This window comes from Myodes glareolus, chromosome 7 (genome assembly GCF_982192425.1).
Source record: "Myodes glareolus chromosome 7, mMyoGla1.1, whole genome shotgun sequence".
In the NCBI taxonomy this organism is placed as follows: Eukaryota; Metazoa; Chordata; class Mammalia; order Rodentia; family Cricetidae; genus Myodes; species Myodes glareolus.
In genome coordinates, this window is record NC_142032.1 from 37,962,754 (window position 1) to 37,986,197 (window position 23,444).

Here is a 23,444-nt window from a genome sequence, read left to right on the forward strand (position 1 = left end):
CAATGATACATTAGCCGTCTAGACATTCTATTAGGGGAAACTATTGTGCAAGGGCGAATAATTGCTTTTTCTTTAAAGCTCGATAGACGTATCATAAATTACCAAAGTAGATAACGAGTTCATTAGACGATTTCCTGGGAAGTTTGGGAGTCTGTGTTCTATCAGGTGATGTCAATTAGCTCCTGGTCAAAGCTAGAAAGATGGAGCCAACAGGGCTGCCCTGGGCTCTTTCATTATGAGTGCTGGGTAGTGACTCCCAAAGTAACTTGGTTTTGCCACTCTTGTTCCTACTCTGGTGCTGGGAAAGCACTGTGTCCTCTCCTGGCAAAGGCTGCAGCGTCAGCGCCGGGAATCCTCCAGTAGGGGCCATAGACGCAGGTCGTGCTCCCAGGCAGTAACGTCCAGGGAATCGTCATCTTCCCAGGCTTGGACCTTTTTCCGTCGGGTTGCCCGCAGCCCCTCCTCCCGGCGGAGGTGGGGGTGGGGGGGAGGAGAATCGCACGGGAACTTCCTTCCATTTAAAAGTCGCCAGGGTCCCACTTTCAGGACGGCCCTCAGAGGGACCCGGGTCTACGACACTTCCCTCGGCACGGTTGTTGGGGACAAGACTCTGAACAGTGGGCCGCTAGCTGCGGGGGCCCGCTGTTCCCTGACGCCTTCCCCGGGTGACCCCAAGGCGGTGGCGCACTTGTCGCCGTGGGTGACCGAGAGGGGACGGCGGGGGGCGGGCCCCGCGGGGCAGGTGGGCGCGGCCGGCGCGGGCGGCGGCAGCAAGTGGTTGGGCCGTGCGCAGTCCGTCCTGCGCGACGCCGGCGCGGGTGCCCGGTGCGCCGCACCCTCCGCTCCGCAACGCCACCCGCCCGCCGCGCGCCCATGTCTCTGCCCGTGGTGCTCCCGGGTTCCTGCTGCCCTGTGGCGGGGCTGTCGGGGGGACCTCAGGCCGGGGGTCCCGGCGCCGCGACCGCCGCCTCCCAGGAGCCACCATTGCCCCCGTTGCGGCCACGCTGGCCCCGGGGCGCTCTGCAGCCTCCAGCCCGTCCCCGCTGCGCCCCCGCCGCTGTACTGGCCCCGCCACCCGCGCTTGCGTCCCGCCGTCCCGCCGCGCCAGGCTCCGCGCTGCTACCCGCGCGCCCGCTCCTGTCGCTCGGGCTGCTGCAGCTGATCCTGGGCTGCTGCATGGTGGCGCTCAGCTTCGGGGCGCTGTCGCTGAGCAGTTCGCCGCAGGTGAAGAACTCGTGCCCGTTCTGGGCCGGCTCCTCGGTGAGTACAGCGCGCCTTTCTGAGGGGGTCCACCCTCGGGGCAGTGGGTTGTGGACGGTTCCTTCCGCTGTTTTTGTTTGACCTCAGTTGGGGAGCGCAGATCCTCAAGCCACCTGAAGGGTCTGGCGACCGTGAGTGGTGGAAAAGTGTGTTGGGAAGCAGTCAAGTTCAGGGAGAATTGGATTGCACCTGGGCAGCGTCTGTTCCTTGCAAGCTAAGGATTTTGTTTCCAGTAAAGTTAACATTAAGCACATTATCGAGCTCTTTGTGAGACTGGCGTGAGGGTGGGAGAAAAATGAAACTTGTTGGCCACTGAATATTTGTACTACATTGGCAAAGTATACTCCTGCAGGGCAGGGGTTTTGATGTGTTTTCCTCACCGATACACCAACAAACCCCTACGTGGTGGAGTACTTCCGGAGTGGGCAAAGTGACAGACTGAAGAAGGGGAGGCGACTGATTGTTTTTATTCTTCATTAAGACACAGATAAATGAGAGAGCGTATCTGGTGTTGGGTGACTGCACCCCCAGGAGCTCAGAGGTAATAAGAGGTTGTGTGTGATTGGTGGCTTTGTACCTGGTCATTAGAAGAGGGCTCAGACCCTGGGTGGGTTCCTGGAGCCACCAAGGCTGCTCAGCAGAAGTGGGTGCTCAAGAGACAGAACCTGTCATTATGGATGCGCTCACCCGAACTCCAGAAGTGTGGGCAGCTATCTGGGGATGTCTGACCTGCCCTGACACCTGGTCCTGCCTCCCTGACCAATGGGCACAGGGAAGGAAGCCTGGCCTCTGAGAAAAGTGTCTGCCAGTGAGCAAGCATCTGTGGACAGGATGGCTACTCATCCTGCCTAAGTGTGTCACAACTTTCGAGGCATCCAGCCCCCCTGAGGTTTGCCAGGGGCCGAGAGACTTGGGAACAGGTCTTTGTGCAATGCTTGTGGAGGCTGAGTAAAGCAAATGACCTTCCCATGAACTAGTGCCCTCGGAGAGCCTGGCAATGTCTATAGCTTTTTCTATCATCTGCAGTGAGTGCACATTTTGTGCTCTGCTGGTCGAGTCAAGACCAAAGTCAGCTTTAAAAAAATGTGGGAGAACTTATTGAACCTAGAGTAAATGTCTGAATAAGAACACAATGAACATAAGGTTTCTCTGGCTTAACTTGGAGCTTTGTATCACCCACCCAGTGCCAATTTACTTTTTTTTTTTTTTTTTTTTTTTTTTTTGGAGACAGGGTTTTTCTCTCTGTATCCTGACTGTCTTGGAACTAACTCACTCTGTAGACCAGGCTGCCCTTGAACTCACAGAGATCCACCTGCTTCAGCCTCTGAAGCAGTGGATTTGAAGGTGTGCACAAACACCGCCTGGCAATCTACTCTTCTTTTAAACACCTTTGCTAAATAGTTCTGTTGGGACCCCAGTCCTTTTGGGCTGTCGTGAGTGAAGTTCACAACTTATGTATTAGATTGACAGAATTCCACCCTGTAGTCCTGTCCCTGGACTCTGCTACTGTCTGTGAGTGCTCTGGAAAACCTTGAAATATAGATAGCCTAAATAGAATAGGAACAGAAATAATAATTCCCCTTGCCAGGCTAGTCATCCAAAGGATGTCTGCATTTCTTTCCTTTAAGTTCAATGAACCAGAATCTTGTACGTAATTTTTGGATTTACTCTTTGAAAAATCATAATCCATTGTTCTTTCAAGACAGCTAGATTATTAAAAAAGATTTGTGGGTGGTTCTAGGGAGATGGTTCAGTCACTAAAGCTGTATAAACATGGGGGACTCGAGTTTGGATCCTGGGGACCCACCTAAAAGCTGGGTGTGTGGAGAGGGGCGTCTGTAACCCCAGTGCCTGGGGGTGGGGTTGGGAGAAGGTGGTTACAGGCAGATCCCTGACAGTCATTGGTTAGTCAGCCTAGCCACACTGATGAGACACCCAGCCTCCACAAGTGAAATGCAGTGGAGAGTGTACCTAGTATCATTCTCTGCCACCACACACATGCAAACACACTTACAAGTATGTACACCACACAAATAACCTGCACACACACACACACACACACACCCTATGGGTTTTTTTTTCCTAAAATGAAAATCTGAAATCATGTTGCAGTTGTGAATTATTTCAGGAGTAAGTAGATGCACTTGGATGCCAATGGAGCCACAGTGGGATTTCATGCAATGGAAAACAAAGCTCACAAGACAGAACTCACAGGGGGAACCTTTGAGTTCACTGGCCGGGCTTGTTCTCAGTCACAAGCAAATCAGACCCAAGAAGGAGTCTAGGATTTGAACCTGAGAGGTTCTCTTGTATGTCATAGTCTACCCTGTGCCCTTAGGTCAGTATCCAGACCTGTAATTGTCACTTATTCTTTCTTTGTGTGCGTGTGACCTGTTCCTAAGGTCGACTTCAGAATTCGCAAAGTGGCAGCAGAAACAATGACCATCATCTGTATCTTCTGAATAAGTAAATAGGGTTTAAGCAGATGTTGTTAGATTCCATGAATCTCTTGGTGTTTCAGGAAGAAAAATACCACACTTGTATCATGTTTTAAACTCATGGAGGTTAGAGAGCTCTTAAAAAAAAAAAAAGATCCTGTGTTAGGAGAAAAGTTAGACTTTGGCAGACATTGTATAACAAAACCACAGCCACCCCACAGCCACAAGAACAGTGGTCTCATCTGTCCCCGCCCCAGGCTTTGCCACTGCTCCTGCTTGTCCTGACAGATGCCAGCATGAGGAACTGCCAGTCAGGAATTAGGCTCTGTTAACTCTCAGTCCATTTAGCAGATTAAAATTTCCTTATTATTTGAAAATCTCAGTATTACATCATTGTAATTTTATGTGTAAATAGTTCAGTGTTTGTATTTTTAGAGACACATGGAGTTCATAAGAAGTGACCAGTAAGTCCTAGGACCTTCTACTTTTAACATTTCACTATGAAAAAAATTAAAGTTTTAAGACTTTTAAACGAGACTGTAATGTTCCTGTGGGTTGACCCAGCCCCAGCCCCAGGAGCTAGCAACATCTGAGTATCTGAACGGTCCCTCCCCTTAACACACTGGTGATTTTCAGGCAGATTACAGATGAGTGCCTTCAGCCACGAAACACTCCAGAGCGTGTTCTCTGACGCATTGCAACAAACTCAGAGGGCTGAACGGAGGTTTCTATGGAAAACGATGAAAAACTGTGACTTGAGGACTGGATAAATGGAAACAGAACAAAATAAGGCAGCTTCACCGAGCTGTAGCCCGTGTGTAACGAGAACCGCCTGGGAGTTTCCAGCGAGTTCACTGTCGCAAAGCCATCACCCAAATGAGTTTTAGGAAATTCTCAAAACCATCTGACCTTCTTTCTCTCCTCCTCCCCACCGCTCTGTCCAGGTAGTACCCATTTTCCTATTTTCTGTCGCCGTAGACTACTTCTGTCCTGAACATTTCATATCTACATCTATATCTATATATTCATATATGCTCATATATTCACATATATTCTCATGTATTCATATATATATACATACATGTCATACAATATATGGTCATTTGTGGATGAATAAGTTCTTTTAATTAGGGTATTTTTGAGGCTCATCCAGTTTAGCAATAACTCATTCCCATTAATTGTGGTGTGATATGTCATTGTGCAGGCATACCGTCATTACGTTCACTCAGTTTCTCCCTCGCCTTCTCCCCTTCCCCCTTTCCCGTCTTCCTTTTTTTCTGTAGATCTGGGGATTGAACTCAGGGCCAGAGGCAAGAGCTCTACTTCTGAGCCACATCCCTGGTCCGCTCAGCAGTTTTGATATGTATCTGACCTGGTCTTTAAGAGGAAGTAGCTAACAAGTCTGATGCTAAATCCATGTGTGAGCGCTGGAGAAGAGCCTCCTCCTCTCAAACAGTGAATGACCACAAGCCCTTTACAGTTTGTCTTATCACTGAAGCCGGCCAGTCTTAGTTTGGTTTTTGTAAAGATATCCGTTTTGTATTTGATGCAGCAGTAGATTCACATGGAAACAGCACGTTTCGAGGCTGTTCCTCTATGCTCACCCCTGGGAGGCGTGTCGCTCAGAACTGAGGTTCCCCCTACTTTTCTGAACCCTGAAGTCCCGTAAGCAACCTTCTCAACACTCTTGAATTAATATTTCCGCAATGTGAAGGGACTATTTTAATATAATTTTTATTTATTTTTTAAATTTAAAAATGGGGAGGGAGAGATAGAGTGTATATGTCAGAGAACAACTTGTAAGAATTAGTTCTCTCCTTCTACTTTCTGGGTTTCAGGAATCGAATTCAGTTTGTCAGACTTAATGGTAAGGGTCTCTACCTGCTGAGCCGTCTCAATGGCTCCTAATGCAATATATTTTTTTATTTGACTGCTGTAGATGTAGCTCAGCACATCAGAGACCTGGGGTTCTAACCCTAGCACGGCCTGAACAGGAGTGGTGGAGGCACACGGGTCAGTCATGGAATTCAAGCCACTCGTGAGGGGGAAATTGGCAGATTGTGATTTCCGGTTCATTCTTGGCTCAGCCAGCTCGAGCTTACTTATGCTACACTGGACCCTGCCTCAGGGAAAAAAAAAATGCATTCAGATCTTTTTCATTTGAACATTCTATGACCATTTCCCCCTTGGCAGCCTTGGTTAATGACTATTACGTCCAAAGCTTGTAGTGCCAAGAGATTAGCCTGCCCTTTGGAAACACAGCCTATAGTTGGTGAGTGTCTGAGGGAGGGTCTTGATGTCTGTGTGGATTCAGGTTGTGTCTTCCTGGCTCTCAGTTTGGGTGTGTTTAGTTAATATTGTTTTGAGCCCATTGGGATTGTGGGAGATGGCATCCCCCACACGGAGCTGTGTTAGAGAGTAGAGAGAGTTGCAGTGGTTTGTCCAGCCCCAGCGCTGATGCCCTGTGTTATCCCTGGGAGCACTTTCAGAGGAGGGTCACAGAGTTGGCCCTGTGCAGCTCTCCCCAGGGAGAGACCATTTTCTACATCGTCTGCATACATGCCTTTCCCTCTGCTCTGTCAGTAACTTGAGCTCTCCCACCCTGCTCTTGACTCCATGATGCCATGGCAAGATTCCAATTTTATATAAAGAATCATTGAGGAGAACCTATTTAAAAATTCGTTATGACTAAGCAAAAAAAAAAAAAAAAAGAAAAGAAAAAAAATGACCAGGGAAACTGACAAAAAGCCCTGAAATTACTGCCAGTTAAACAATAGTAAATATATATTTTCTATAACATTCATTAGCGTCTACTTCTCTTCTCTCTACCAGTTGAACAGTGTGTGTGCCTATATATTTCCTATCATGTAAATCACACACACACACACACACACACACACACACACACACACACACACACCCTATCATGTGAAACAATTATTTAAGGGACATTTTGAAGGTAGTTTTGGGAATGAAATCTATTGACTTTCTTCAATAAATCTGCCTCGGGATTCACCAGGATCGAAAAGAACAGGACTACTGGGCGAAAGTTAACAGGTCATGGCTTTGTTGCCAGTTTAGAACTGGGGCCTGCGGATGCAGCTACCACCTGGAACTAGTGTGCAGTTTTATTTCTGCCCCCTAGTACTGGGGATCGAGCCCCTCAGTGTATCCCCAGCCTTGTTTTTCCTTTGTTTTACAGAACAGCAGAATCTCACTTACACGTTCTTGCCTTGAGTTGCTCATTTGGAAAATGAGCAGGCTGCTCTTGTCTCTGGACTGATTCTGTGTATCAGAGAACATGTGGGGAAAGGCTTGGCTCCTCCCTGGCATGTACTGGATACTGTATTGAAAAATACTCCATATTTTTCCAGCACCAAGGCAATAACTATATATAACCAAAGTAAAGTGAATAGGCCGTCTGTGGTGCCTATTGTGGGGGTTCTGTTCTCTTATTCAGATTTTCAAATGCTGTAAAAAGGGAAGAGACCCCCCCCCCACACACACACTTTTTCAGTTCCAGGGAAAGATAGATTGTCGAGAGTTGGATAAACTATTTTCTGCCTATTTAGAAGGTAAACACAGCGCATTTGCCGCATGGCTTTTAAACATCTGTGTTTAGGTCCAGCAGGTTTTGACAAATGAGCCAGAGTACTTTTGCCCTAAGGCATGTTTGTGGATTAGCCAGGGAAAATAGGGCAGTAGAGGTATAAGCCTTTGATTTTAATGATTGGTTTCTAAGCTGTAAAATCCAGGGCTTTAGGCGCACAGGGTGGGTCACACTGACTCTGAGCTGCTGGATCCCAGGCGCTCCCTTTGCATTATCGGGAAGAGGAAAGATCTGTTTTGTTCCCATGAGCCACAGGGAACGATTTACAAGGAACAAAACAGAAACGATAATGGCTCTGATTATGCTTATCTGGAGATGGTTTGGCGTTAACCGTTGGTTCTTACCAGCGTGTTCGGGACACGTTGCGTCTTGTGCTGGGTGGAAGAATGCTGATGGCGTTGTCCTTTCAGGATGCACAGGGGTGGAGATGTCTTCAGACTTAGGTAGGGATCCTTAAGCAAGCTCATCTCCTAGTTTGGTCACCATGCATTCGTTCATTGACTCTTGCCATCACCAAGTGCCTTCTAGAAGCTGCTCACGGCATTTGAGTGAGGTTTCTCAGGCACAGTCCCTCACGGCCTAGACAGTTCCGTCAGTAGTAGCACTGGATATAGGAGAAGCCATGGAAGGTCATTCCTAAAGGCCTTCTGGACTCCCTCCTGACAGCCCAGCTACTGCTGCCACAGAGGCCTTCTCTTCTGGCCTTCCACAACTCCCTGCTTGGATGACACAAAGCACAAGCATTCCTTGAGTCTTGTACTCTTAAGGGATTCAACCTTAGAGCAGAGCCTCAGTTCCTGTCACCAATTTCAGAGGCTTCTCACTCTCTGTTCCTCCTTCCTCTGTCGACTTTTCAGTCCTCCCCATTCACAGTGTTCTCCAAATGCCTGGGGTTCACCAGGGTAGCAAAGAACAGGGCTACTGGGTGAAAGTTAACAGGTCATGGCTTTGTTGCCAGTTTAGGACTGGTTCTTGCGGATGCAGCTGCCACCTGGAACTAAGGTACAGTTTTATTTCTGCCCCCTAGTACTGGGGACCAAGCCCCTCAATGTATCCCCAGCCTTTTTTTTCCTATTTATTTTGAAATAGAATTTCCCTGCCTGGCCTAAGTGGCCTCAAAGTTACTCTGTAGCCCAGGTGGGCCTTGAACTTGTGATACACAGGCCCAAGCCTTCTAAAGTGCTGGGGATGTAAATCAACTCTGCCAGGCGACTGAACTTACTTTCCAGCACCTGGTAAGGACTGTAGTTCACACAAGCTTGCAGGCTGTGCTCGGAATCCATTTCAGAAGTCAAGTGGCAACGATGCCGTCTAACCCACGACCTTGGCATGTCTTGATTTATTTAATGCCCTATAAGCTTTGTTTTTCTCACCAACAAGTCTTAATATCTTTGCCAAACACATTGTGAGGTTATTGATATTCTTTACATACCATATTGTATTCATATTTTTCAATTACATTTTCTGCAGTTGCTGTGCTGTAGACAAAATGCCACTCCCCAAATCAGAAAGACAACGTGGTTCTTTCTGTCTCAGAAGAAGGCCTTGGTTGCAAAAGGCATCCACGAGGTTATATTAGAATTAAGAAATATAAATAGCATGCTATTTAGCCACCCCTTTCCTGAGACTTTGTCCAACAGTAATAAAAGCATGTGTCTTTAAGGATATACTCACAAAACATATGAATGTCTATGGCTGTATTGTTTACAAGAATAAAAAGCTGGAACTAGAGTTAATGCCCACAAATATGGAAATGATTGACTCCATTATATACTACCACACAATAGAAGGCTATACAGCCATGGAGCTGAAATGAATTACAGCTATTTCAGTGGACTTGACAAGATTCTAATGAAGTGCTTACTGAGATCAGAAAAAGCAAATCTAAACCAGGAGGTTGTGGTGGATGCCTTTAATCCCAGCACTCAGAAGGCAAAGGCAGGTGTATCTATTTGAATTTGAAGCCAGCCTGGTCTGGAGAATGAGTTCCAGACAGCCAGGGCTACACAGTAAACTCTGTTTTGAGAAACACACAAAAACAAATAAGAAAGCAATTCTGTCATGACGATTTTGTGACAATCACACCCTTGTGCATATATGCATACACATGCATGCCACTGACATATAGCAATAAGAATTTAGAGAGAGATGTATGCTTATATAAAATGCATTTAATATACTAACTTGTGAGCGTGGAGGAGATGGGACCCTGAGGCTGTTACAGAGATGGAAAGTGTAGCTCTGGCACATCACTGTTTTATAGGCTTTTGTCCTAGGCTGGACACTTCATCTTTTTTTTTTATTTATAAAAGTTTATTAATTTATAAAAGTTTCCATTTCTGCCGCTCAAAAGTTTCCATTTCCGCCGCTCCTCCCAACACCCTTCCACTCCCCCCCACTCCCTCTCCTCCTCCCTCTCCATCCCCCAGAGCAGTCAGGGTTTCCTGCCCCGTGGGAAGTTCAAGTTCCTCCCCCTTCCCTCCAGGTCCAGGAAGGTGAGCATCCAAACAGACTGGATCCCAAAAAATCCAGTATATGCAGAGGAAACAAGTCCCAGTGTCATTGTCAATGGCTTCTCAGAAAGTCCCTGTGCCAGCCACATTCAGAGAATCCGGCCACATTCAGAGAATCTGGTTGGATCACGTGCTTGTTCAGTCCCAGTCCAACTGGCCTTGGTGAACTCTTGTTAGATCAGTCCCCTTGTATCAATGGGTGAACGCACTCCTCACGGTCCTGCCTTTCTTGTTCATGTTCTCCCTTCTTCTTCTCCTCATTTAGACCTTAGGGGCTCAGTCCAGTGCTCCAATGTGGGTCTCTGGCTCAATCTCCATCCATCAATGGGTGAAGGTTCCCTCTGATCTTGCCTTCCTTGCTCATGTTCTCTTTCCTTCTGCTTCTTGTTTGAACCTAGGGAATTAAGTCCAGTGTTCCAATGTGGGTCTCTGTCTCTATCTCCATCCATCGCCAGATGAAGGACCTATGGTAATATGCAAAATATTCATCAGTTGGTTATGGGCCAAGGCCGGTTCAGGCATCCTCTCCTCTGTCCAGAGAATAATCTGGGTATCTCTCCTTGGACCTGGGATCCCCTCTAGAATCAAGTCTCTTGTAAACTCTAAAATGACTCCCTTAATGGAAAATGAGAATGTTCCTGAAAGCTGGACCACAGGGTATTACGAGACTCTGACACAAATAACAAACATAATAATAATTCAAATAATTCAGATCATAGTTATTTTCTTTTACTGAAGTGGGCAGTTTGCGATTTCCTCAAGGGCAGGGAAGTACTCAGTCATGTTTGCACATAAAACCAGTTTGTGTTTCCTCAGCCAAGTCCAGTCCGAGCAGGGTGAGGAGGCAGGGACACACAGACAAGGACATTCATGCAGATGTTTGTATGTATCCATGCATGAACAAGTGGCCCCGTATGGCAGATACATGCACATGCACACACAACAACATGTGTTCACAGGCACATGAGTGTGAGCTCATAGACTCAGTGGGTATCAGGTTTTCTGAGGAATCTCTCATCGTGGTGGGATCAGTCTTTTGTGGTTTATTTATTTATTTTTATTTTATTTTATTTTATTTTTATTTTATTTCTTTGGTTGTTTGAGAGCAGACTGACTTTGAATTTGTGATCCTTCTGCCTCAGCATCCTGAGTATATTATATGTGTGCGCCACTACACCCAGCTCAGTGTTCATTCTTTGAGTTGGAAGAGACCCAGAGTTGATTTCTTTCACTAAACATCTCTCAGGAGACCAGAGTGAGGGTGAAGACAATGAAGAGACTTAGCCAAGGTCATATGACTGACCCTTTTGAATCTGAGCAGGCCACCAAAGCCCTGGGTCCCTGTTCCAACGTAGAGAGGCAACACAGCCCACACGTTAGGAATGAAGGCAAGAGGAACCCTATTGAAATTAATGGTGTTTTCAGGATAGATTGGGCTAGAAAGAAACCATCACCAGCCTGCCTGTACATATGAGGTTCTCGGTCAAGGTTATGTGAATACATTTTGTTCCGTGCTGGTGTGTGCTCTGGGCTGCTTCAGTCTTGAGATGGGGGATTGCAGGTGAACCTGTGCACCTGATCTGAACACCCTTGCCTGGTGTGTAGTTAATAAACAACAATTGTGGATGTGTGCATGAGAGGAATTGGGGCAAGGGAGATGCTCTGTGAAGGAAACTCCTCTTTGCTGCACTTGGTGGATGCACCCCATTATACAAGTATACTCTAGAGCCTCAGGGTGTCCCCAGTGAAGGATTGTTTTGATTCTTCTTTCCGGTGGTTTAGTGAACCGTGCCATCCAGAGGCTGGGGTGGTTTCCAGTCTGTGTTTTGGCAACATTCTGGTTCTTTTAGTGTGTTGTTTTTAATTAAAGCATTGTTGTGCAACATGAGAGCTTTCACTCCCTAGTTCCTCTTTGTGAAGTGAATGTTCTGGGACAGTCACTTGTTGATAATCATGTGACCAGCACTCATAGGAGCCAAGGATTTAAAGACAGGACAGGAGCAGAGGTGCACAAATGATGACCAGACTTTTCTTAAAGAGAAGAAAAAGGTGTGTGTGTGCTTTTGTGTGCCTGTCTGTCTGTGTCGGTGCGTGTGGGTGCCACATTGCCTGACTAAGGTGCAGGGAACTGAACTCCAGTCCTCCCAAGAGCAGCAGGTTCTCTTAATTGCCATAATCAGGATTTTTTTTAAGAGAAAAAAGAAGTTGGTATGTACAGGCACACATATGGGGTGATGAGGTTCCTGAAGGCTTCTCAGAGATGACAGTAGGGACTTGTAGAATGGCTAAGAGTTCTCAGGCAGCTAGGATGGTCATCAGGAAGAATGGGTACTTCAGTAAAGAGGACATAGCACCAAGTCCAGGGTCTAGCCTGGATGACCAAGGAAGGGCAGGGTACCTGGAAGGGAAGTGTAGTGAGGGATCAGGGGAATGTGGAACCCAGGCTTTAAACTTGGGTTAGGATATACCCTCAAGGGTTTTGTCTGCTGTTTTGGAGTTTACCTGTCCTGTGCAGATACTTGTGTATGTCCCAGACTGACTGACAGCAGACTGAGTGTATGGAACACTTGGTCAGAGATACTGATCTTTTTACTAACACAAATGGAAAGCACACACAACCAGTGTCTTTGTTAGGGTTTCTACTGCTGTAAAGAGACACCATGACCATGGCAACTCTTATAAAGAAAAACATTTAATTGCGGTGGCTTACAGTTCAGAGATTTAGTCCATTATCATCATGGCAGAAAGCAAGGCACCATGTAGACAGACATGGTGTTAGAGAAGGAGCTGAGAGTTCTTTCTTACATCTTGACTGTAGGCAACAGGAAGTGGTCTGAGACACTGGGCATGGCTTGAGCATATAAGACCTCAAAGCCTGCCTCCATAGTGACACTTCCTCCAATAAGGCTGATCCTACTCCAAGAAAGCCACACCTCCTAATAGTACCATTCCCTCTAGGGGCTATTCTTTTCAAACCACCACAGTCAATAAACATACTTCGTAGGTCTGTAAGACAATCCAGAGTGATTTTGCCATGGTTTATATAAGCAGCAAGAACGGGAAATGTTTAACTAGCATTTTCTGGGCTGATGATGTATTTATCCTCACAGGTGATACTCTCTGGAATCATTGGATTGACAACTTGGAAAAGACCTATGATACTCCTGGTATGTACAGACTGTACAGTGTTACTCTTCATAAAACCTGAAGCCCGTTTAAGTAAACTTGAAATTCTTAAATGTCCTTGTTCATTAAAAAATAATTTGACAGTAGATACTTTAGAAGTAACTGCTCCTTTAATAATGATGATGAAAGATGATAATCTTGATGGTTTATGGTTTGCTCTGTGTACATCTAGAGTTATACAAATGTTTCTTGTTCCAGAATTAAATTCATTCTGAAGATACAGTTGAAAAAAAAATCTGTTTAGGGCTGAGGAGATGGCTTAGTGGGAAAGAGTGCTTGCCATGCAAGCAAAAAGACCTGAGTTCAAATCCTCAACAACCACATAAGAGCTGTTCATGGCCATGTATACCTAGCCCTCCATCATTGAGCGGTGGAGATTGGTGGATCCTGGGTGCTAGATGGTTGATTGGATTGGTTGGGATGGTGAGCATCAGGTTCATTTCAAAATAAAAGGTGGAGGATGGTGGGAGAGGACACCTGACATTCTCTTCTGGTTTCCATGTACATATGTACAGGTACACACATGTGTGGGGATGATATAGTGAGTTCACTGTACCTATTGCCCAGCTCTTAACCCCACCACCCACATTCTTTGTTCTTCTTTGTCCCAAGCAGACCACATGTATTAACCACAAATATATAACATCTTATTGTTAGAATAGTTTGGCTGGGCAACTTCATAATTTTGTTCCTCAGATTTGCTACATTTTCTCTTTAGCTCATTAATGTTAATTTTCTTAATAATGCAGACATTAACTTATGATTTTATCCTCCTGTTGTAGAGCTAAAATTAATGTCCCAAAATGAACCATTCTACAGTGTCCAATGCCAATGCCAATGATCTGAGTCTTTGCCCTTTGTTTTTACCTGGTGTGGGAGTTAATTTACAAGACAATGACAATAAACAAGTAAATAGCATTGGAGTCTACGTAACTGCCAAGTTCAAAAATAGAGTTTTAAAAATCTGACTTGCATTGAAGAGTATTTAAAAACACATGGTACCTTTTCCTATTACTTGTCTTTCATATCTCTTGATATAGGGTTTAATTATTCCCAGAAGTGATTTTCAAAAGTGGTTTGTTTTATCTGGGCGGTGGTGGTGTATGCCTTTAATCCCAGCCCTTGGGAGGCAGAGGCAAGAGGATCTCTGTGAGTTCAAGGTCAGCCTGGTCTACAGAATGAGTTTCAGGACAGGCTCCAAAGCTACATAGAGAAACCCTGTCTCACCCCCCACCCCCCCCAAAAAATAGGGTTGTTTTATATGTGTGTGACGGAGGCTAGAGGACAACCCTGGTGGCATCTTCAAGAACTCTTGTCTACTTTGAGACGTGTCAGAGTCATGGGTCCCCACAGTGCTTTGAGAATCTTGAACTCCACATGTTTTAGCTCCTCAGTAACATAGGCTACATTTTATAACTCTATCATTTATTGCCTTTAGTGAAACACCTTTAAAAATTACAAGGAGTAAGTTGCCAGCATAGCATTTAATATGTTGGAAAGCAGGGCAGGAGGGAAGGAGGTATTGATGAGCCCATGGCTCGTGGCTGAGGCATGGTTTGCTGCAGCTGTTTAAGACCAGTCTCTGCAGGAAATTTTTGGATGGATGGTGTTCTGTGTTTGTGTTTGGCTGGAGGAATGAACGTTGCAGTACAGTTTCTTATTTGGTCAGTATTAAAATGCTCAAGTTTAAAAAGCAAATGAAAAAAAAAAAACTCCCCTGATATCTGTGTTCTAAAAATTTCAAATGATGAAAGGAATATGAGCATGTATCCTAAATAGAGTTCAAGAAAGCACACTCTAGAAGGCTTTTGTTCTTGAATTGCTATCATTGGGAAAGATGGTATATATTCATTACTGGGCATTAACAAGTGTAAGTAAAAATGACCTTAATAAAAGTCATTTTTCTTAACTGCATTTTACTCTATTTTTCATCATTGTTCAAAAAAATCTATAGTTTGTTGTGAAGGGTGTTTGTTGTACCCAGTGTGGGGGTCTGGAAGATGGCATGAAAATCTGTTTTTGAATATCTAGTTCCCATATACAAAACGGGGACATGGCTGTGCATGCCTACAATCCAACATTGGGGGGCAGATATAGGCAGATCCTGAAACTCATTGCCTAGGCAACCTTGCCAAAATGATGATCTTTCTGTTCAGTGAGAGACCCTCTCTGGTAAAGGCATTATGGCAGAGAGTGATAGAGGAAGACCTTACTGTCCTGCTGTGGCTTCCATATGCATATACACGAACACATACACTGACATTCACATATATGTACCATACACACACACACACACACACACACACACACACACACACACACACACCCCACACCCCACATAGGACATACAACACGCATAACACCCAAAACAGTATGTATGTACCATCTTATGTCTTGTCCTTACAGTTTTTAAATTTTTTTTATTTTCTTGTGCTATGCATTTTTCTCTGCTCCCCTTCATTCCTCCCCTCTCCCCTTCTATCTTCTCCCGTGAACTCCATGCTCCCAGTTTACTCAGGAGATCTTGTCTTTTTCTTCTTCCTATTTAGATCCATGTATGTCTCTCTTAGGGTCCTCTTTGTTATCTAGGTTCTCTAGGGTTGTGGATTGTAAACTGGTTTTTCTTTGCTTTATGTCTAAAAGCCACTTACATTGAGTACATAGTATATTTGTCTTTCTGAGTCTGGGTTACCTCACTCAAAATATTTTTTTCTAGATCCATCCATTTGCCTGCAAATTTCAAGATGTCATTATTTTTTTACCATTGAGTAGTACTCCGTTGTGTAAATGTACCATATTTTCTTTAACCATTCTTTGGTTGAGGAGCATCTAGGTTGTTTCCAGGTTCTGGCTATTATGAATAATGCGGCTATAAACATAGTTGAGCACATGCCCTTATGGTATGATTGAGCTTCCTTTGGGTATATACCCAAAAGTGGTATTGCTGGGTCTTGAGGGGTAGATTGTTTCCTAATTTTCTGAGAAATCTCCATACTGATTTCCAAAGCGATTCTACAAGTTTGCACTCCCACCAGCAGTGGAGGAGTGTTCCCCTTCTCCACATGTCATCAGTGGTTTTGATCATGGCCATTCTGACAGGTGTATGATGGAATCTCAGAGTTGTTTTGAGCTACAGTAATGTAAACAGCCTGATATTGGCATAAAAACAGACGGGAGGACCAGTGGAATAGAATTAAAGACGTAGATATCAATCCACACACCTACAAACACTTTATTTTTGACAAAGAAGCTAAAATTATGAAATGGAAAAAGGTATATTCAACAAATGGTGCTAGCATAACTGGATATCAACATATAGAAGAATGCAAACAGATCCATATCTATCACCATGCACAAAACTCAAGTCCAAATGGATCAAAGACCTCAGCATAAAACCAACCACACTAAACCTTATAGAAGAGAAAGTGGGAAGTACACTTGAATACATTGGCACAGGAGACCATTTCCTAAATATAACCCAGTAGCTCAGACACTGAGAGAAACAATTAATGAATGGGACCTCCTGAAACTGAGAAGCTTCTGTAAAGCAAAGGACATGGTCAACAAGACAAAATGGCAGCCTACAGAATGGGAAAAGATCTTCATCAACCCCACATCGGACAGAGGACTGATCTCCAAAATATACAGAGTACCCAAGAGCTTTAAAAGAACAAATAATTCAATAAAAAATGAGGTACAGACCTAAACAGATAACTTTCAACAGAGGAATCTCAAATGGCTGAAAGCCACTTAAGGAAATGCTCAACATCCTTAGCCATTCGAGAAATGCAAATCAAAACAACTCTGAGAGCCATTTCAGTTTTTACAAATTAGCATTAGTTAATATTGTTTCTCCGTGCGTCACCCACTATTGCTAAACAGCCTTCTATTGTATTTCCGTTGCATCCTTAATTTTTATCTTATAGTTGGGGGTAGAAGATCATGTAAAGATTGTCACTCTGCCAATTAGTTTCTGTCAACTCGAATCAAGCAAATAGCATCTGGAAAGAGGAAACTGTAGTTGAGATTTCCTGATTGATGATGGGTAAGGAAGCTCTCTCTGGGCAATGCCACCCCTAGGCAGGTGGTCATGGGTGCTATAGAAATCAGGCTTAGCAAGACATGAGGAGCAAGCCAATGAGTATTCCTTCGTGGTCCCTGCTCCAATTCCTGCTTCCAGGTTCATGCCCCGACTTCCTTCAGTGATGGGTGTGACCTGAGAGGCATAAACTGAAATAAATTCTTTCCTCCCTACGTTGCTTTTGGTCAGCATTTTGTCACAGAAACAAGCACCTAGGCCAGTTGTAAAATGTCAATCAAAATTAACTTATAATAAATATTTTTTTTTAGGTCTTGTTCTAGGAAATGCTGAGTTTGTCACCTGATAAATTAAGTCTTGGTCACTATGCTACATGAAAAACCTGGGGTTTGCACAAATCTTAGTAATATAATGCTCTAGCCAGGTGTGGTGATGCATGCCTGCAAAACCAGCACTCAAGAGGCCGAGGCAGAGCTGTGGAGAGTTCGAGGCCTGTCTACACTACATAGCAAGATCTCCTCTCACAAAGTAACCAGTGACTGAGTGATGACTTAGTATTTCTTGCAGAGGACTCAACTTCAGTTCCCAGCACCCACATCAGTTGGCTCACAGCTGCCTGTAACACTAGCTTTGGCAAGTCTAATATCATCTTCTGTTCTCTACAGGTACCTCCTCCTGCCACACACACATCACACTCGGACACACACACACACACACCCACACACACAGAGTTAATAAAATAAAATAAAAAACCTCTATCAAACAAGCAAACACACAACCAGACACACACAACCAGACACACACACACACACACACACACACACACACACACTCGCTATCATAACCTGCATTAAATACATTATGTTAAGAAATAAAAATAACGTGTGCAGAAAGAAACCGGAAGTGCTTTCAGATGTGCCTGGAAGTACTCTTGGCACCTCCTCTGGGCGATAAAACTCTTGGCCTTTGTGGAACATAGCTTCTGTACTGAGGGGGGTAATTTCGGGATACTAGGAGTGGTTTTACTTCCCCCTCCCTTGGTGTATATTTCAGCCCTCCCCCTTTCTTTCCTTCCTTTCTTTGTTGCCGGGCCTCCTCCCTTGCTTCCTGAGTGTCGGAATGTGCCAAGGGCTAATGTTGGGAAGAGGCCTGTTCCATTAGAGAAGCCAGTAGCACCTTTTGTTGTTTTTTCAAGCCAGGGTCTCATGCTACCCAGACAAGCCTTGGACTTCATCTTTAACTAGGCTGTCTTGCACTCTGAGCCCCAGGGCTGGGAATTTGGGACTATTCTGGTGCACATGCTAGGGCAGCGTTTTGCAGACCCAGACTCAGTTGCCCAGGTTTGACACCTCTTGGCTTCAGCCCACATACTGGGCACTGTCTGCCTTGGGTCTTTCTTCCTCTAGCCTGGTGCTTGGCTGCCCCCCGCACCCCCCCGCTTTGGCTCTCAGCTCAGCAGTCACACCCTCAAGAAGTGGCTGCCCCAATGCCTGCTTCCTGCTCTCTAGAGCTGAGTGTAGTGACCTAGTCCCAGACCACTTTAGGTGGTCTGCTTCGGGTTTCTGCTTTGTCTCTCCAGGAGATGGTTAAGGGAGGACAGGAGCCTTTTCACTTGCCCCCTCCATCTCTAGGGTCAGTTCCAGTTCGATCATATGCTTTTGGGGCTGGGTGTAGGTTGGAGCAAGGTTGGCCCGCATCCAGTCCCTTGTGAGGCCGGCTGTCCTCATTTTCAGTTGCGTGTACAGTAGCCCGGAACACATGAGCGTTCCTCTGTCACAAGCAGTTTCTTGTGTGCAGCCTCCCCTGCGATGGTCATTATGATCACTTCAGGCTGTTTATCGGCTTGAACAAATGAGGGTCAGTGTGTCCCAGTTCCTTCAAATGCAGGGTTTCATAAGAACCCAGAGTTTCATTTATTGAATACTGCTCTTCTTTTGGAAGAGTGCTCACATGTTCCGTACAATAATAATACTGGAACATAGGTCTCAACTACTGTAGTTGTCAGTAGGGCCAGGCATGTGCCTTTGTGTGGTAGTGTAGTAGACTTTTCCACAAAAGACAAACATTTTCCATGTTTAAGGTGTATTCTTATTTTTCTACTGTTTATTCCTTTTTGATTTTACCCAAAATGTCTTGTAGTTGTTTAAAGATCAGACCCTGTTCTAGAAATGGTCTCAAAAATTGTCCTGTAAATGGAATTGTCTTAATGACATGGTTTTCTTTGGTGGTGTGTTAGTAAGGATCCGCGTTGTGGGCGCCCAGCTGACTGCTACAGCTTTGGTTATTTGTGAAGTGCTAATTGGGACTGTTGGTACTTTCTTGTCAGTTTGGAATAGACAGGATGCATATGACCTTCAAACCGGTGTAAGAAGGGCGGGGTTCTTTAAGGTCACAAATGAAGGCTCCTGGCCAGGCGATGGCTCAATCCTGACAGCCTGAGTTTGATCCCCAGGATTCACATGGTGGAAGGACAGAATGGAGTCTTACAGGTTGTCTTCTGACCTCCACATGCGTGGAATTCATCATGTAGACTAGGTTGTCTTGAACTCACAGAAATCTGCCTGCTTCTACCTCCTGAGTGCTGGAATTAAAAGTTTGTGCCACCATGCCCAGCAGGTCCCATGTGGTTGATTCTCACTTGTATGTCCCCTAGATCATACCCCACACCAAGGATAAGAGATGGTAACTACAGTGGCTATTTAAAAAGGACCTTTCTATTGCTCTAACTTCATTATTATAGTAGTTGGAACAGAATGGCTTAACGTATACCTTCTCCCCTTCATTTGCTCAATAAGTTAGGCTCGGGAGGAGTTCTATTCCACAAAGCCATTTGAGATCAGGGGCCCTTCATCTGTTATGAGAATCATAGGAAGCTTACTTGTTCAGAGTGGTCGATGACTATCCTCCAAGCTAGAAAGAGCTGTGTCATCTTCCTCCCTCCCTCCCTCTGTCCCTCCCTCCTTTCCATCTTCCCTCCCTCCGTCCCTCCATCCCTCCATCCTTTTCTCCGTCCACCCCTCCTTCCCTTTCTCCCTTCCTTCCATTTTCTTTCTTGTCATTTTGAGATAGAGCATCATATATCCAAAGATGGCTTTAAACTTCTGATCCTCCTATATTCACTTTCTGGGTACTAGGACTGTAGGCATGTGCCACCATGCAAAGAACCTCCTGATGTCATGGAGGATTGTAATCCAGACCATCACATGCAAGTGAGGAGTCTCTCCTTGAGCCTGAGATGAGTTCCAAGGCACTTTGGCCCTAGGCTAGTTCATTCAAATGTGTTTTGTGGCTGTACATAATTTGGAATGAGCCCTTATTATTTCATAGTGCATAAAACCTTGATTTAATGCTGACACATTACCACTAATTATTAGGTCCCTGTGGGGGAATCTCTTAATTTATATGTCTGTGAAATAGGCGCTTTAACTCAGAACAGTATTTTGAGTCCTTCATGATATACTATTAGAGATTTCCAGAACCTTCCTTAGTTATTTTGATGATATTTTAATTTCAGATGGGCATTTCAACAAACCATCATAAGCTCCCTTTGTATAAGTTGTAATTCAGTAATCATACACTTCTCTCTCTCTCTCTCTCTCTCTCTCTCTCTCTCTCTCTCTTTCTTGTTGTCATTTTGAGATAGAATATCATGTATCCAAAGATGACTTTAAACTTTTGATCCTTCTGCCTTTACTTTCTGGCTACTGGGACTATAGGCATGTGCCACCATGCATGATTTTATTTGGTGCTGGACATTGAATCTTGGCTTTCATGCATACAAGGGAAGCATTCTACAAGTGAGTTGTATTCCTAACACATCCCTCTGTTGCTTAAGGCATAAGTGTCCGCATAGCTGGGTATGGTGATGCTCAAATCTCAGCTACTTGGCAGGAAGATCACACATACACACACACACACACACACACACACACACACACACACACAGAGTTTGAAGTCAACCTGGGTAACTCACGGTAGAGTGCTTACTGACTAGGCTCTAGACTCTAAGTCTAGTACATTGTAACACACACACACACACACACACACACACGGAGTAGGTGGGTGATGGTGTTTTTTCTCTGTAGAATTATTAATGGTATATTCTTGTATGTCTGTAATGCTTAAAAATTCTCCAGGTATGTGGGGGTGTCTCTGACTTTTTTGCCTGCTTTTGGGACCCAGCCTTGGTCAGAGGGTGTGTACCTAATCTTATTGTAACTTGTTGTGCCATGTTTGGTTGCTATCCCTGGGAGGCTTGCTCATTTCTGAAGGGAAACAGAGGAGTGGGTCTTGGGGAGCAGAAAGGTGGAGGGAGGGGCTGGGAGAAGAGGGGAAATGTGGTCAGGATATAATATAGGAGAGAAGAATTTAAAAAAAGTTACCAGGTTCTTTAGCATACCGATTCTCATGAGATTTATGTCACTCTGGTTTGTAGAAAAGGCAGAGGGACTAACTGGCTTCTCCACTTCCCAGTCAGAGGATACATTATTAGAAAGACCCTCCATGGTCTGGTCCTTCTTTGATGTTCTTCCCATTGTCCTGATGGAGGAGGGTTATCTGCCTATTGTGTTAATTTCATTGGTCAATAAAGAGACTGCCTTGGCCCTTTGATAGGACAGAAAATTAGGTAGGCGGAGTAAACAGAACAGAATGCTGGGAAAAGGGCAATGGGGCAGACACCATGGAGCCAGCCACCAGGTCGGACATGCTGAATCTTTTCCGGTAAGCCACCACCTCGTGGTACTACACAGATTATTAGAAATGGGTTAATCAAGATGTGAGAGTTAGCCAGTAACTAACTCTCTAGAGATAATGGGCCAGGCAATGTTTAAATGAATACAATTTGTGTGTTGTTATTTCCGGGGCTAAGCTAGCCGTGTGGGAGCTGGGTGGGACGAAAAGCAGGCCTGCCCGCAGCCCCTCACTACATTGTCCTGTTTCACAACCTCCTTGGTTAGCAAAATGGAGGACACCTCCCCTGTGCTGACAGTTATTTATTTTGGGCATGAAATCTAAATTAAATAAGTCATTTTCTTACTCTTGTCTGTAAAATTCCTTTTCAGTCTGGGATTGACAAAAGCTTGGGGGATTTTATCCTTTACTCTAAAGATCCAGACAGCAGAAGGCTCACGTTTGCCTCCCGGACCTGTTCTGTTCTGTTCTGTTCTGTTCTGCTCTGCTCTGCTCTGCTCTGCTCTGCTCTGCTCTGCTCTGCTCTGCTCTGCTCTGCTCTGCTCTGCTCTGCTCTTCTCTTCTCTTCTCTTCTCTTCTCTTCTCTTCTCTCTCTCTCTCTTTTTGGGGAGGGGGGTTTGAGACAGGGTTTCTCTGTAGCTTTTGGAGCCTGTCCTGGAACTAGCTCTTGTAGACCAGACTGGCCTTGAACTCACAGCCTGCCTCTGCCTCCCAAGTGCTGGGATTAAAGGCATGTGCCACCACCGCCCAGAGGACCTGTTATTTTCAACGAGTTAGTGGCCCAGGAAATGGTGGACTCAGGCCTCTCACTTGTAAAATGGGAATACAGCTGTCCCTCGGGATTATAATGAAGAAAGGGTATAAATGCTCATTGACACTGAATTGATAAATGGAATGCAGGGCAAGCATATTATACATTATAACAAATCATCATGAGGAAGCCTTCAAGAAGAGCCCGCCTCTTGCTTTGCTGTGTGACTACAGACACACTTGGACCTGGTTGAGACTGCTGGGTTCGGGCCACAGAGCTTTGCTTTTCTTCTTGATCCCCTTTGGGAGGGGTGCCTGGGGAAGACCCTGAGGAAGAGGCCTGCAATCACTCTCTGGGTGGAATCCAGATCTGGGTGGTGCTGTGCTTTGCAAAGTGACCTAAGCCAGTATGGCTGCGTTCCAAAGACCAGGCAGGGTTTGACAGCACCAGGTTATTATCGAAGGTTAGAGGCAACTGTTCTGCTAAGCCAATGAAAGGGAGTCTTCCATCAAATTCTGCTATAAATACTCATGTGCATTAGCTACCAGACCAAAAAATAATCACACCCCTCCTGAAGACGCAGAGTTAAGATTTTATAGCAGCCGCATGGAACAGAACACACAAGCGGTGTTGCTGCAGCCTCTTCTCTTGGCCACCGTGGTTGATCCTGAGAGCCCCTTGATCAAACACACACTTTGTCTCTTCCATCTACTTCAGTAGGAGAAATGCTTCCTTGCCAGCAACTCTGAGAAAGAATGAGGAAACGGGGTCATTTTAGGGTTCTAGTTGGGGTTGTGGTTGGGCTATCTGAAGATGAATTTTACAAGCCGAGGTTTGGGATTGTCTGGAATCTGGATGTGTCAGAAGAACTCTGGGCTGGCCAGCCAGAGAAGGGTCTGGACGCAGAACTTGACCTGTAAGCGCTAAGTCATGGTACATACGTGGATAATGGGTT

The 23,444-nt window shown here is 45.1% G+C and overlaps 1 protein-coding gene across 2 annotated transcripts in view; it reads left to right on the forward strand.

Moving 5' to 3' along the window:
- The first annotated feature begins 795 nt into the window (after positions 1-795).
- The window catches only part of Entrep1 (endosomal transmembrane epsin interactor 1), a 59,847-nt gene continuing 37,198 nt past the window's right edge, over positions 796-23,444 (forward strand). The window contains exons 1-2 of one of the 2 annotated variants that reach the window (XM_048438719.3): positions 797-1,260; positions 12,932-12,988. In XM_048438719.3, the coding sequence (XP_048294676.2) occupies positions 874-1,260; positions 12,932-12,988 (444 nt within the window). In that variant the 5' untranslated portion in view covers positions 797-873. Of the gene's footprint in view, positions 1,261-12,931; positions 12,989-23,444 lie in introns of both variants that reach the window. The other variant, XM_048438720.3, reaches the window with a different exon arrangement.